The sequence below is a fragment of the Brassica rapa genome, chromosome A09, assembly GCF_000309985.2.
Source record: "Brassica rapa cultivar Chiifu-401-42 chromosome A09, CAAS_Brap_v3.01, whole genome shotgun sequence".
Taxonomy (NCBI): Eukaryota; Viridiplantae; Streptophyta; class Magnoliopsida; order Brassicales; family Brassicaceae; genus Brassica; species Brassica rapa.
In genome coordinates this window covers 32,388,056-32,401,889 of record NC_024803.2, presented here as the reverse complement: position 1 = coordinate 32,401,889, position 13,834 = coordinate 32,388,056, and the positions used below count along the sequence as shown (strand labels likewise).

The 13,834-nt window shown below is 37.7% G+C and overlaps 2 protein-coding genes across 2 annotated transcripts; one reads left to right on the top strand and one right to left on the bottom strand.

The window, feature by feature from the left end:
* The first annotated feature begins 3,013 nt into the window (after nucleotides 1–3,013).
* On the top strand, nucleotides 3,014–10,358 carry LOC103840946. The gene is made up of 8 exons (XM_009117460.3): nucleotides 3,014–3,245; nucleotides 3,354–7,093; nucleotides 7,180–7,370; nucleotides 7,466–7,580; nucleotides 8,147–8,342; nucleotides 8,442–8,660; nucleotides 8,743–9,395; nucleotides 9,480–10,358. Exons 2-8 carry the CDS (start codon nucleotides 3,386–3,388, stop codon nucleotides 10,050–10,052), a joined length of 5,655 nt encoding a protein of 1,884 aa, XP_009115708.1. The 5' UTR covers nucleotides 3,014–3,245; nucleotides 3,354–3,385; the 3' UTR covers nucleotides 10,053–10,358.
* Nucleotides 10,359–12,281: 1,923 nt separating this feature from the next.
* Nucleotides 12,282–13,191, bottom strand: LOC103840945. The gene is made up of 2 exons (XM_009117458.3): nucleotides 12,687–13,191; nucleotides 12,282–12,612 (listed from the first exon to the last, which is right to left on the bottom strand). The coding sequence occupies exons 1-2, from the start codon at nucleotides 13,111–13,113 to the stop codon at nucleotides 12,527–12,529; spliced, it is 513 nt and encodes a 170-aa protein (XP_009115706.1). The 5' UTR covers nucleotides 13,114–13,191; the 3' UTR covers nucleotides 12,282–12,526.
* Nucleotides 13,192–13,834: the final 643 nt, after the last annotated feature.

Genomic DNA, 13,834 nt, shown 5'->3' with positions numbered 1-13,834 from the left:
CAACTTCCACACAATATTGATCACGTAGAAATAAAATAGTGGATTAAACAATCTGTGGAATAAGGTTTTAGTGAAAGCATCGTTATATTTACTCTTTACTTTATCATCTTGAATATATAGTGCATATTTATGTTTATGTAATAATTTGCTTTCAAGTTTCTGCAAGGAGATTATAATCTCTTTGTGATATTAATGAAATCACGATAGCAAAATCCCCTATATATTAATCCGGGAGCATTACAACATATTTTTGTAGCCACGTGTCATCACGAAAATAATTCTTAGAATTGTTAGAAAAATAAGTTGGTTCATATAAACATATACTATGTTTTTCCTTAAACTGACTATCAAATTAATTAGTAGTGTACAAAAGAATATTTTTTATTTCCTTAACATATATATGACAATTAATGATGATGAATAATACATATTTGATAACAATTTTTCTAACTTCTATCTTTTTTTGTTTAATTTTATACTATTAAAAGAAATTAAACAATCTCATTAAGCATATAATAAAAAAATCAGATTTTTTAATATGTTATATTTTGAATTTTTAAAAACGACTATAAATTACTAAAAATGGTAAATGTCCCAAATTGAAAATTTTGTGATCAATGGTTTAACTTTTTTTTGTTAAAGTAAGATACAAATGATGATCATATATCGTAGGTATAAAATCCGTTCGGATATTTCTACACTTCGAGCCGAGTTCGGGTATTTTATGTTCGGGTTTGGATATTTTGAGCGGGGTTCGGATATTTAAATTTTGAAGAAAAAATAAATAAAAGATTCATTGTCTAAGTTTTTTTGTATTTAAAATATATTTTAACTGGTTTTCTAATTTTTTAAAAATTAAACTATTAATAGGTTTGGAGATAAAACTTTAAAAATAGAAAGACACTAATTTAGTTGTTGTTTTGAAATTTTAGATGCAACTTTTGTTAAAGTAAGAAATAAGAGTTTGATATATATATATATATATTTAAGTGAGTACCAAATAATTTTGTCCATAATTATATGTATATTATCTAATTTTGAGCAATAAGCATCATTAATATAAATATTTTGAATAAAATGAGAGAAGTAAACTAGAAATATAGGGTTAAGTATACTTACGTTTGGTTATCTTCGAATATCCATTCGAGTTTGAATATTACCTGTTTGGATTCAAATATGAACCAAACTGGTGAAATAAGTAATTTGTTTTGTTGTTCTAAAATTAGATGATTTTTAGCCCGAACTTGTGAATATATACTAGACAGGCATTTATATTTCAAGTTTGTATTTATATATTCTATAACAGCTTGATATATTAGATATGAACACTAATTTACTAATATAGTTTGTCGGTGATTTTTTCAAAATTTTGATTCTTAGATATGTATCTGGAGTGAAACTAATTTTTACAGATGTCCATTTTTTTTTAAATTGACACTGAATTCATAAAAGAAGTTGAAAAAAGAACCTTAACTCACATCAATGAAACAAAGACGAAAATGAAAACACAATTTTATAGAGGTAGAAAATAAACTCACTTATGGAGAGTCAATAGCAAACAAATCGAGAACAGAAAACATAATCCACTTTCGTCATTATACAATTGATGTTGCATATTTGGTTTTGGTGATTTGTGTCAGACGCAAAACTTAATTTTTTTTTTGTGCATATGAAATTTTAAAAATAATTAAAATGAGATGTAAAACGTTAACTTTTCAACAATGATGAAATATTTAAGAGACCAACATTTGTATTCGTTATTTTGTAATCGATAAAGATTGTAGTATTGCAAAATGTTAAAATCATTTAATAAACAAACATTATTATAAAAACTCACTCCGCGCATATGCGCGGGTTATCATCTAGTATAATGTTAAATCAGATAAAGGAAATGTTCTAGTTACTAACCTGCCTTTGATGTCCACAGTCCACATAATCCAGTTGAAACATCGCTACACCAGTCTCTTTAATTTTTTTTGTTGTAAACTTACACCAGTCTCTTTAATGCTCTTCAAAATATGTTTCCCATAAGTGAGAAAGAACACTGGATCAAGTTTACAAATATGAAGATACATATACCAAATCACCAGTCTTAACTCTTAATGTATATCTTAAAGATAACCCAAGATGACAAAAACAAACCACCTCCTCGTTCTCAACTTGATAACAGATCTCTAGCAATGTCATGAACTTATTAAAGAAAAAACAAAACAAATAACAATGGCATGAACATATATACATACAACTTTCTCCACTTTAAAATCAATAGAAGATAATGAAGATCTTATAGCAATCGTAACACTTAAAAATCGATCAAATGCAACTCAGCAGAGATGCAACTATATTGTTTCAAGATCTCTACAAAATTGGTGACGGGAGGAGAAACTTTGATCAAATAATATTTTCACTTTCATTGAGTTTTTTTTTGGAATATATTAATATTTAGTCAAGGGATTTTTACCCGAACTGAATGGAGTAAACCGATTCAATTTCTGAAACCCATTAATTTATCAACCTTCTAACTAATAATTGGAGTTTCAAAAATATAATGCTGATTAGTTAAGCAGCTACAAACAAATCAACACTTGGAAACAATATACACAATTTACAAAACAATAATATTTACATTATATAATAAAAGGGAATATATCATAAAATATTATATTTTAACATATAAACACTGCAAAACTAATATAACACTTATAAGCAAGTTGAAACAAAATATAAATAACTTTTCAGTTTTAATTAGATACACTTTTAACTAAGATCAACACAAATGACACTGACTTCTACAAATAAATTAATCAACTAACAAAACTTAAAACTTTAAAATAAATACATTATATAATTAGCTGTAAAAATAGAATCAAAATTCTGAACATTTAATTTTGACTATGAAACAAAAATATGATGATTTGATTCTTATTTTGCTCTGGAGTGTAAGTAAGATGGTATGCTTTCCCCTCTTGTAACACACTAGTATTTTAGCAGATACGTGGCTGCTTTTGACTTAGAGCTAAGATTCGTTCGGACAAAGAGTTAAAAGAGAGAGAGAACGTGTTCCGGTTGGGAAGTAGAAAAAACAACAAGCAGTGTGTCAACAAAAAACATAAACGTGAGGGGGTCTCTTCTTTTCACCTCCCAAAAAAACCTACCCCTGTCGCCTGCGAATCACAACTTCGCCTCAAATTCTGATCTATTCGCAACGAAGCCGCGCGATTAAATCGAATCGCATGATCGATCTGGTTTGTTCTTCCCTCCTTCAATCCTCTCTCTCGAAATCGAATCTGATAAATAAACTTGATTCTTGTCTGTTTCTCTCTTGATTCTTCGATTTGTGTTTGCTGTTGTAGATCTGAGGCGATAGAATCAGATTTTATGAGCGATGTTCAGTGATCGGCGGAAGCGGGATATGGCCACCAATCACGGTGGATACAAGCCTTCTTATGGCAGAGGCGGCGGCGGAAGTATGGTGGTTCTTTCTCGGCCGAGAAGCTCGCAAAATGCTGGGCAGAAGCTCTCTGTTCCACCTCCCTTGAACCTTCCTTCACTCCGTAAGGAGCATGAGCGCGTCGATTCATCCGGTTCCGGCTTTCTCTCCGGAGGAGGTGTCTCCGGGAGTGGAGCTAGACCAGCTTCCTCCGGGATGGGGTGGAGCAAGCCTGCTGGTGAACGTGTCGAAGAACCGTTGATACGGTCTGTAGAGAAAGTTTCGACCTTGAGGGGTGAAGATTTTCCATCTCTCAAGGCCTCTCTACCTTCAGCTTCTTCAGTGTCTGAGACACAAAAACATAAAGATGGTCTGAATCAGAATCAGAATCAGAATCAGAAACAGAAGCGAGAAGAGTTTCACAAAGAGAACAGAGTTGTGATAGATGTGAGACCTCAGAACCGGTTCTTGGGTAATGAAGAGTTGAGTGAGAGACCTAGTTTCTCAGATGGGGTGAAGAAAAAGGATTACCTTCTTCCAGGGCCATTGCCTATTGTTCGTATGTCCCCACGGTCTGATTGGGCTGATGATGAGCGTGACACTAGCCATGGCTTTAGAGATAGAGATTACGGCTATTCGAAGAGTGAACCAGTAGTAGTAAGGGAGGCCAATGCTTGGAGAGTCTCCTCGCCTCTCCAAAACGAAGTTGCAAATAATAATAATAATAATAATAACAGTAGAGGTATTTATGGAGCAAGGCCGAATAGTAGAGGCAGAGAAGGTCTTAAGAAAGGTAACTACGTCTTGTCAGGACAAAGAGATAATGTTTGGAATAGCTCCGGAGCTAGAGAGGCTCATGGAGGAGGAAGGCAGCCATGGAGTAATAATAATGGAATTGATCATCAGAATAGGGACAAACGTCCTTTATTCAAGAAAGACAAACCTCATGTGGAAGATCATTTCGGCGACTCTGGATTTGATGTCCATGATCCGTTCCCGGTCCTTGGTGTTGCTAAGAAGAAGAAAGAGGCTTTAAAGCAGACAGAGTTCCACGACCCTGTCCGAGAATCATTCGAGGCTGAGCTTGAGCGAGTTCAGAAGATGCAGGAGGAGGAGCGCAGGAGGATCATCGAGGAGCAGGAGAGGGTGATCGAGCTAGTTAGAACTGAAGAAGAGGAGAGGCTGCGGCTGGCTCGGGAGCAAGACGAGCAGCAGAGCAGGTTAGAAGAGGAAGCCAGAGAAGCAGCCGTTAGAAACGAGCAGGAGAGGCTAGAGGCCGCGAGGAGGGCGGAAGAGTTGAGGAAGTCGAAAGAAGAGGAGAAGCATAAGCTGATCTTGGAGGAAGAGAGGAGGAAGCAGGCTGCTAAGCAGAAGCTTCTCGAGTTGGAAGAGAAGATCTCGAGGAGACAAGCAGAAGCCGCCAAAGGATGCAGCAACAACAACTCTTCAGAGGACGTTGTTAAAGAGAAAGAGTCTTCAGATGTTGATTGGGAAGATAGTGAAAGGATGGTGGATAGGATCACTACTTCATCAGCTTCTAGAGACGGCTCCTTTGGGTTCCAGGATAGGCACAAGCCCTTTTGGAGAAAGGAAGATGTAGAGAGTGGTGGCAACTCGAGGTTTATTGAGAATGTTCCGCAGAGAGATGTAGGTGAAGGTTTCCCCAAGGAGTTCTTTGGGACAGCTGGATACATCGGTAATGCCAATTCCTACTTCAAACCTGGATTCCCAGAGCATTCAGTTGATCAGAGCTGGAGAACTCCTGGTGACGGAAGATCCTACGGTAGAAACTACGGGATGGAACAACCAGAGCCAGAGCAGCAGTATGGTAATAACCCCGGGTGGGGACAAAGCCAGAGCCGTGGACGCCGCGGTGGTGCATACCCTGCGTATCCTGAGAAGCTGTATCCGAATCATGAGGAGGATGATTACTACCCTTTTGGAAGACCAAAGTATTCAGTCAGGCAGCCACGTGTGCTCCCTCCTCCTCCGCAGGAGTCTAGGCAGAAGCTTCCCTTCAGAAGCGAGGCTGAGCATCATCCTGGCCCCTCGAGTTCCGTTCTCGCCAGCTATATTGGGGATCTTCAAGACCATCATCATGTCATGTCGGGGACTGGTATGGATGATCATCGCTTTGATAGCAAGCTGACTGGAAGATGCGACTCTCAGTCTTCGCTTTCCATCACCAGCACGCCTGACTCCCTCGTTCATATCTCTCATGATGATTTGGACGAATCGGGGAACTCGTCTGTGTTGGTATCTTCTAGAAAGGGAGACGGTGGTGGTGGTTTACTAGATGCTGGGAAGGATAGTTTGATGAATGCTGCGTGTCCTGTGTCTTGTTGGGATAACGAAGAGTGGGCTCTTGACAACAACGAACGGTTGCAGGAGCAAGAAGAGTACGACGAAGACGAAGATGGGTACCAGGAGGAGGATAAAGTACACGGTGTTGATGAGAACATTGATCTCACCCAAGAGCTGGAAGAGTTGCATCTCCAGGAGAAAGACTCTAACCTAGTCTTGGGCTTCAACGAAGGAGTGGAGGTTGAGATACCCAGCGATGACTTAGAAAAATGTCAACAGAAAGACAGTTTCTTAGACGGTGAAAGACCTTCTAGCTGTGATGAACAAACCGCCAAACCTGCGGAAGTTTCTGATAATGCGTCTACGAGCTTTCAGGGTACTGAAACCAACTCAGCGAGTTACCCAACAGTTTCTACTCATCTTGTGGCACCGCCTTACAGCATTGGTCTGCACCAGTCAAATGTACCTTCTGCTTCAGCGCAGATGGAGGAGCGTGTTCAGTTTCAGTTCGGATTGTTTTCTGGTCCATCACTGATACCTTCTCCTTACCCTGCCATACAGATTGGTTCCATCCAAATGCCTCTTCCTCTTGATCCTCAGTACGGCTCCTCGCTTACTCATATCCAACAGCCTCAGTCACCATTCATTCAGTTTGGTCAGGTAGGATATACATCCCTAATAACCCAAGGGGTACTTCCACCACCACCACATCCACCTCAAAATCCTGGATCCATGGCCACTGGCCAGCTTGGTCAAGGTAGAAATGCAGCAGCGCCTGCCTCAAACCCTCAGATCAGTGTTCTTAGGAGACCAGTGGATGTTTCTGATGGTGACAAACTAAAGAATGCCAATATCTCTCCAGCGAGCGGTGAGGTTGCTGTGCCGCCACCTCATAAGCAAGGAGAGTTCTCTGGTAAGTCCGAACCAGCCTCGAGAAAGATGAGTCATGGAAGATCAAATTTTGCTGATAGACAATCAGGAGGAGGCCAAGTAGTTAGTAGAAATTCTGGCGGTCCTGGTGAGGCTTCTCGGGGGGATACTGGTGGTTATAGAAGATATCAACGTCAAAGGGTTGAGTTTAGGGTTCGGGAATCGAACTGGCCTTCTGAGGAGAATCGAAATGGCAATGGAAAGTCTCAAAATTCCAACAGAAGTGGGAGTAGAAAGTATGTCGTGTCCAAGTCCCAGAAATATTCCTCAGACAGCTCAGTGTCTGGTTCGAATTCTGTTCAGAAAGTTGAGGGTCCTAGTGATGATAATGATGATGATTTTATTGAGGTGAGATCAAAAAGACAAATGCTTAATGATCGTCGTGAACAGAGAAAGAAAGAAATCAAGGAAAAGTCCCAGGCCTCAAAGGTTCGGTTGCAATCCAAAACTCTACTTGTAAGCTGTTATTCTAGTCTGAGGTAATTCTCAATAAAATCGAAATTATTTTATTGCAGGCATCCAGGAAACCTCGGTCAACTGTGCAGAACAGTACTGCTGCAGCCAGGTCCAACAGAAGTCCACCAGGTGGCAGGGTTGTAAACACTAAGCAGATTAATCCTGTCTCCAACAGACAGCTGTTAGCCCCAATTGGCACACCTTCTCCTAAAACAGATTCTCATGGTGATGAAAAAACTGGGAGCAGCAGGTACTTTCCTCTATTTGATCAAATGTATGATCAAATGTATGATCGTGTTTTGTGTTCACAGAGATATCACTGATCAAATGCGTTTGTGTTCACAGAGATATCCCTGATCAGAATCCAGCGTCAAGTTTTGTATTCAGCAACAAAAATAATGTTCTGGAAAGTGTTCAAACGTCTGTGGGGACTTGGAGCAACCAACTCACCGATCAGCCGGTGAGTTACATACTTTGTTCGATGGGTGCTGAATTGTTGATTGAGAAAACGGTATCTGGGTTTTTGATGGTTTTGATGACCATGTTTTTAAATAATATAGTAATTGGTATTGATTAATCTGATTTGTGAATCGAGGCTAGTCCTGTATTTAGTTGTGTGAGCTGCTTCACTCTCTTAAAAGGTTTTTTTGATTTAGCATGTACGCAGCTAAGTCAGAATGTTATCTTGCATAAGCTTAACTTTTTTTTTTGAGCAACGCATTAGCTTAACAGAGAATATCTGTTTTATGCTTCCGCAAAGTACCTTAGTTAGCATAATTTTTAACTAAGTTAATTCACGGAAGCATAAAACAGATCTTTCTCTACTACTCCCTTGAAAAGGAAATGGATGAATTTTCATATTTTCACCATAATCATAAACTTCTGCTAATTTTATTTATTTTAGCTATAGACTCAGAGAAATTATAAGGATCAGTACCTGTTAATAATGTAGTTTTGTTTCTCAAATGACTGTTCCATTTCCATGCATATATGCAAATAAATTTTGTGTTTTGTTTTGGTATGTAGGTAATGGCCCTAACCCAGAGTCAGCTTGATGAAGCCATGAAACCTGCATCTCTTCTTTCATGTGTTTCTGTTGAGAATGGTGTCAACCGAATTAGCGAGCCAAATCCTAAATCAACCTCCTCTGTCGCGCCGTCGAAGAACAATACTTTTCCAAGCCCAGTAAACTCATTGCTTGCAGAAGGCAAAATCCAATTTGGTGAGCTGATGGTTTAGAGACACCCCTGGTTGTCACCTTTTGAATGGCTCTTCTTTACATGTAAATAATGATATGCTTCTCTTTTGCTTCTGTTATCAGGGGCAGTTACATCTTCTTCTGTTATTCCTCCTTGTGGTGAGAACAATACTTCTTTATACTTTGAAAAGGATAGAACCCCATCATCCTCTGGCATGGAGATTTGTGAAGCAGAAGCTGCTGCGTCAGCCATTGCCGTTGCAGCCATAACTAGTGATGAAACCAGTGGGAACACTGCTTCTGTATTACCTACTGAAACCAAAATTTATGGAGGAACAAGTGGTAATATTTACTTTATGTTGTCTTTGTGCATTTTCCCAAATGGTTTATTTGTTGTCTGACATAATCTCTTACGCATTGGCAGGCACTGTTGTGGCGCAGCCTAGTCTATCAAAAGCTGAAGAGTCTCTCACTGTTTCTCTTCCAGCAGATCTTTCAGTGGAGACCCCAATCTCTCTGTGGCCACCAGTGCCAAGTCCACACAACTCAAACCAAATGATCACTCACTTTCCTCAAGCCCCTCCTCATTTCCCTTTCTATGATATGAACCCCATGTTGAGAGGACCTATCTATGCCTTTGGCCCGCACCATGACTCAGGAGCAAACCAACCACAGTCTCAGAAAGGTCCTTCCGGTCCACCTACGACGTGGCAGCAGCAGCAGGGTCATTCAGGAGTAGATTCCTTCTATGCTCCTGCTGGTTTCACTGGTCCTTTCCTAACACCACCTGGTGCTATGCCTCCTGGAGTTCAGGGGCCTCCTCACATGTTTGTTTATAACCACTTTGCACCTGTTGGACAGTTTGGAGGGTTGAGTTTCATGGGCACAACTTACATCCCATCTGGGAAGCAACCAGATTGGAAGCACAACCCTATGGTGTCTTCTTCTCAGGCTGGAGGAGATGGTGATGTGAACAATCCAAATGTGTCTCCCATGCAGTGTAACGTTGTCCCTGCTTCTCTTCAACACCTTGCTATGCCTTCTCCTCTTGCCATGTTTGAACCATCCCCTTTCCAGGTATTTGATCCAATCTCTCTCTCTCTCTCTTAGTCATCTGGTAGAATCCATGGATTCATATTTATTTATATTGGTGTGGGTCAGTCTTCTTCTTCTCAGGAGATGCCTGTTCGAGCACGGTGGCCTTATATGCCGTTTCCGGGTCCCCCAACAATGCAAATCCAGAATCAGCAGGAAGCAGTAGATGGCTCACCATCTCAGTTTAACAACAACAACATGCTTCCTCCTCCCGCCAACAGATATCCAAACATCCAAACACCCACGGTGGCAGATGCAGTGGACTCCTCAAACTCTTACGGTTCTGCTTCACAACCAAAACCCATCACCACCTTGTCCGATCCCAACACTCAAAATCCAGCTAATCCTGCCTTCAAGCCGCCACCACAACCACAACAACAACAACAACAACAGTCCTCCCAGGAGAAGAACACGCAGTCTCAGCATGTTGGTGGGTCCAGCCACCACAATCAACATCAACACCAGCATAACAGGAGATCGGGCTTCCATGGGAGAAACCAGGCCGTAACTAGAGAGAGAGGCTACCATAACAACAACACAAAGGTGAAGCAGATTTATGTGGCTAAGCAGAGTAGTAGTAACAGCAACAACGCATCTGCCTCTGCCTCTTCCACCACAACAGCTTCGCCTTCAATATGATTGGTGGTCATTATCATTATCCATGTGTCCGTTTAAGATTATATGAACACAAGTCAAATAACATAAGCAGCTTTGGCTTCATAAGGAGATATCCTTCTTTTTGTATTTTCTCATTGGATAAAAATAGATTTGTCTTATTTGCTCTCGTTTGGGGTTTCACTATATGGAACTTTGGTATCATTAGTTTTGAATTTATGTTTTGGGTGAAATACCTTATTCATAGTTCCAATGTTTCCCCATAATATATCTCTTGTCAACATTGTCTTGTATTATTTTTACAAATCAGTGAACTCTTTTTATTTTTTATAATGTCTTTTGCTTGTTTGACTGAATGTATTAAATCCCCTATATATTATTTGAGAAGCATTACAATTTCTTTTGTAGCTACGTGTCATTACTAAGATGATTTTGAGAATCATTAGAAAAATATGTTGGTCCATAATTATATAATAAATTTTTTATTAAACTAACAATAAATTCATCATTAATGTATTTTATTATTTCCTTAAATAAAATCTACGGAATTGTCTAAAGTGGTTAAAGTATATATGACAATTAATGATTTTGAATAATAAAGATTTGATAAAAAATTAGTGTACATTTTCTCATTTTTGTTTAATTTTAAACTATTAAATAAATTAAACAACCACAATAACCATATAATAATGATTTAGTTTTTTTCTGTATATGTTATATTTTGAATTTTTTAAAATGACTATAAATTACTAAAATTGTTAAAAGTCTCACATTCAAATTTTGTGATCCATGGCTTAAAATTTTTGTCATGTCAAAATACAAATGATTACAAAAATTATATAAGTAAAAAGTCTAATGTAATTAATAGGATTAATATATATATATATATATCGTTTTAAATTAAACTACAAACCATATAAAATACATAAATATTTTAGTTTCAAAATTTACTTTGAACAATTTTTTGGATAAAAGTTTTGAACGAACATTGACAACTTATTTTTTTTTTAAATTAGAAGTTACTAAAACTATTAATCCCACAATGAAAATTTTGTTATTGGTAATTTAAATTTTTTTTCTATAAAACATACAAATGATCAAAAAACTATATGAGTAGAAATCATCATTTAATAGACAATAATCTTTAAAATATACTAAAATATACTATTTATGTTAGTATCATTTAAATTTAATTACATATCCTATAACATATATAAAAAAAATATTTTTTGGATTAATAAAATTGATTTATATGTTCGCACCAATTTAATTATATATTTAGTAGTTACTGACTTTTAATTATTTAATATATATTAATTATTTCATAATATGTAAAAATATTTAATAAATAAAATATTTTTTATATATAATATTCATCTCGCGCAAGACGTAGATCTTAATTAACCTAGTTGAAGACTATTTACCGAGTGATTTTGACTTAAAATGTGACTTTACATTCATTACAAGTTTTATAAAGCCGAAATGCCAACTCAAATTTGTTAAGCCTGCAATATCACAATATCAGATCAGACTATGTTAACTCTGAAGTGAATCATACACAGGTTCGAATGTCTCAGTGGAAGGTACACTAGGTTTTAAAGGAGACTCAGCAACTCAGAGTCATTAACACTTGAGAAACTTTTAATCCGAAGAGATTTTTTACACAGAACCAAAACTTGATGTTCACATGTATAAATTTTAATACTGTTCAATCTGAAGTCGACTTGTACAAGTTGTAAGCACGATTCCATGATTAGTTATTTGAAAAACATTTATTTAGAACTTTTTCTGAATAGCAAATGCATTAACTTTTTGTAGTATAACTTTTTCTGAATAGCAAACGCATTATGCATGCTCAGAACTTATAAAGTAAATATGGTACTAAAGAATTTGTATGTTGTATCAGATGTCTTATGTGAGAAATAGATGATCCAAGTCACCTTGTTTACCAATGCTCCTGCTGAGGTGATTTTGAATTGATACCAAAGCTCAAATATAATATACTGATTTGAAAATTTTGAAAAATGTTCGAAGGAAAACAGTTCACTTAAAACAGTCTTTTGCTATGATACCATTTGCTCAGCACATAAGATCGTTTCCATACACACACTTTTCTATAATTTTCAAACTCGTAAATTGCATCACTTCACGCCTTTTGACTAATTTTCATTTCATTTATTAGTAGGATTCGAGCATGCATAATGCATTTGCTATTCAGAAAAAGTTATACTGCAAAAAGTCAACACAACAGAATCAAAGAATATACTTTCGCAAATTGTATAATGGGTGTCTATATAAAATCATATAAGACATACTAACAGAACATAAAGCAATCAATCAAGTCATTGTATAATGCGCAATAATGTAATATACAGACAGGTTGGGTCCAAAATAAATTGGTAAATTCACTACAGTATGTGTAATATTACAAATGATGCATGGGCTCCACGTCTGTTTGGCCGTTTCAAACAGCCGTTAATTATTAACGCCGTTAGTTTTCATCTCGGTGGTGATTGGTTAACGGTGCACGCCACCACTCTCGCCCACTGCTTCAGCTTCGTCTTCACCGTTTGCGGATCATCGCCTATTCAAATAATCTTATTAGTACAACTAAACGACAAATTCTCTTCTCTGTTGTGTATATAGGTTTGTACATACTGGTTCTGTATAACGTGGAGGGGCTGGTATCGCCGTCGGAGAGCGAAGACGACGACTTGTTGGAAACGGCGTCGTTGTAGCTCTTTTGAACGGCGTAGTAGAGTTCCAAAGCGGGAAGCGTGTTGGACAGTCTCGGATCGGTGACTTCAGGGGATCCGAACCCGAACCCGAGTTCGATACTGGCTTTGAGTTCGTCGAGATCGTCGTCCGTCAAGCTCTTTCCGCGGCGGCGGTTGCGGGAGGTGTCTCGGCGCTTTGACCAAGCTTCCTCGCGGATGAGATCAGGCGACCATGAGTGTTGCTTGGAGAGAGAAGTAGACGGTGGCACGTGGAGGCGTCGCACTGCCCCCGACGAGGGGGTGTGCGGCGGCGGACGGCGAGTGTCAGGCTCAATGGTTGGTTTTTTGGTAAATAAGTGGAAAGTCATCTGGTGAGAGAGAAAAGTTAGTTGAGGATTAGTTATAAAGGAGTGAGAGTGTTGCCGACTCAGAGAAGTTGGGCCGGCCCAAGTCATGATGGCCTGGCTCTTACTGTATTTTTATTATAATATAATATGTGTGATTTTACCTGGAATTATTAAAGCGTAAAACAAGTTGTCATTTGGATAATATATACTTACAAAATTTGGATATTCTACTTTTTAATTATAGAATAAAGACATTCCACGACTGAAAAGTCTTATCGAAAATCTTTGTAGTGTATTACTTTAATGTATTTGAAATACTACTTGGTTCTTTTTCAATAAACGACCTTAAATAATAACATCATTATATAACGTCCTTTCGAAGGAAAATAATATTGTTTTAATACCAAGTACCAACTGAGGAGAATTTATTTAGTTTAGGATTTCTCTTATGGCCCAGTAACTAAACGATGGATGAAGCTATCTTGCCTCCATGGGTTTATTTCATTCAAGCTATCTTGGGCTGCTTGGCTTCAATCTTTGATAAGAGAACCTCCAACCTTTGAATCCGCAAGATCCAGCTTAAATGTTGAAAATTGAAAATACAGTAGGAATCTCACAACGTGTAATTCATTAATGTCTTAAATCAAATGTGCCGTATAAATTAGTTAATAGACGATCTAACGGTGCTTAAATAGAAGTATAAAACTTTAGTCCTTGAAGTAAATACAGTAACGGGAGCAGA

Bases quoted from the DNA above. Each gene is read 5' to 3' on its own strand.
- LOC103840946 (XM_009117460.3), top strand. From the start codon at position 3,386: ATGTTCAGTGATCGGCGGAAGCGGGATATGGCCACCAATCACGGTGGA. The intron at 7,581-8,146 runs GTGAGTTACATA...TTTGGTATGTAG, and splicing joins ACCAACTCACCGATCAGCCG to GTAATGGCCCTAACCCAGAG. The intron at 8,343-8,441 runs GTGAGCTGATGG...TTCTGTTATCAG, and splicing joins AGAAGGCAAAATCCAATTTG to GGGCAGTTACATCTTCTTCT.
- LOC103840945 (XM_009117458.3), bottom strand. From the start codon at position 13,113: ATGACTTTCCACTTATTTACCAAAAAACCAACCATTGAGCCTGACACT. The intron at 12,613-12,686 runs GTATGTACAAAC...TTATTTGAATAG, and splicing joins CTCCACGTTATACAGAACCA to GCGATGATCCGCAAACGGTG.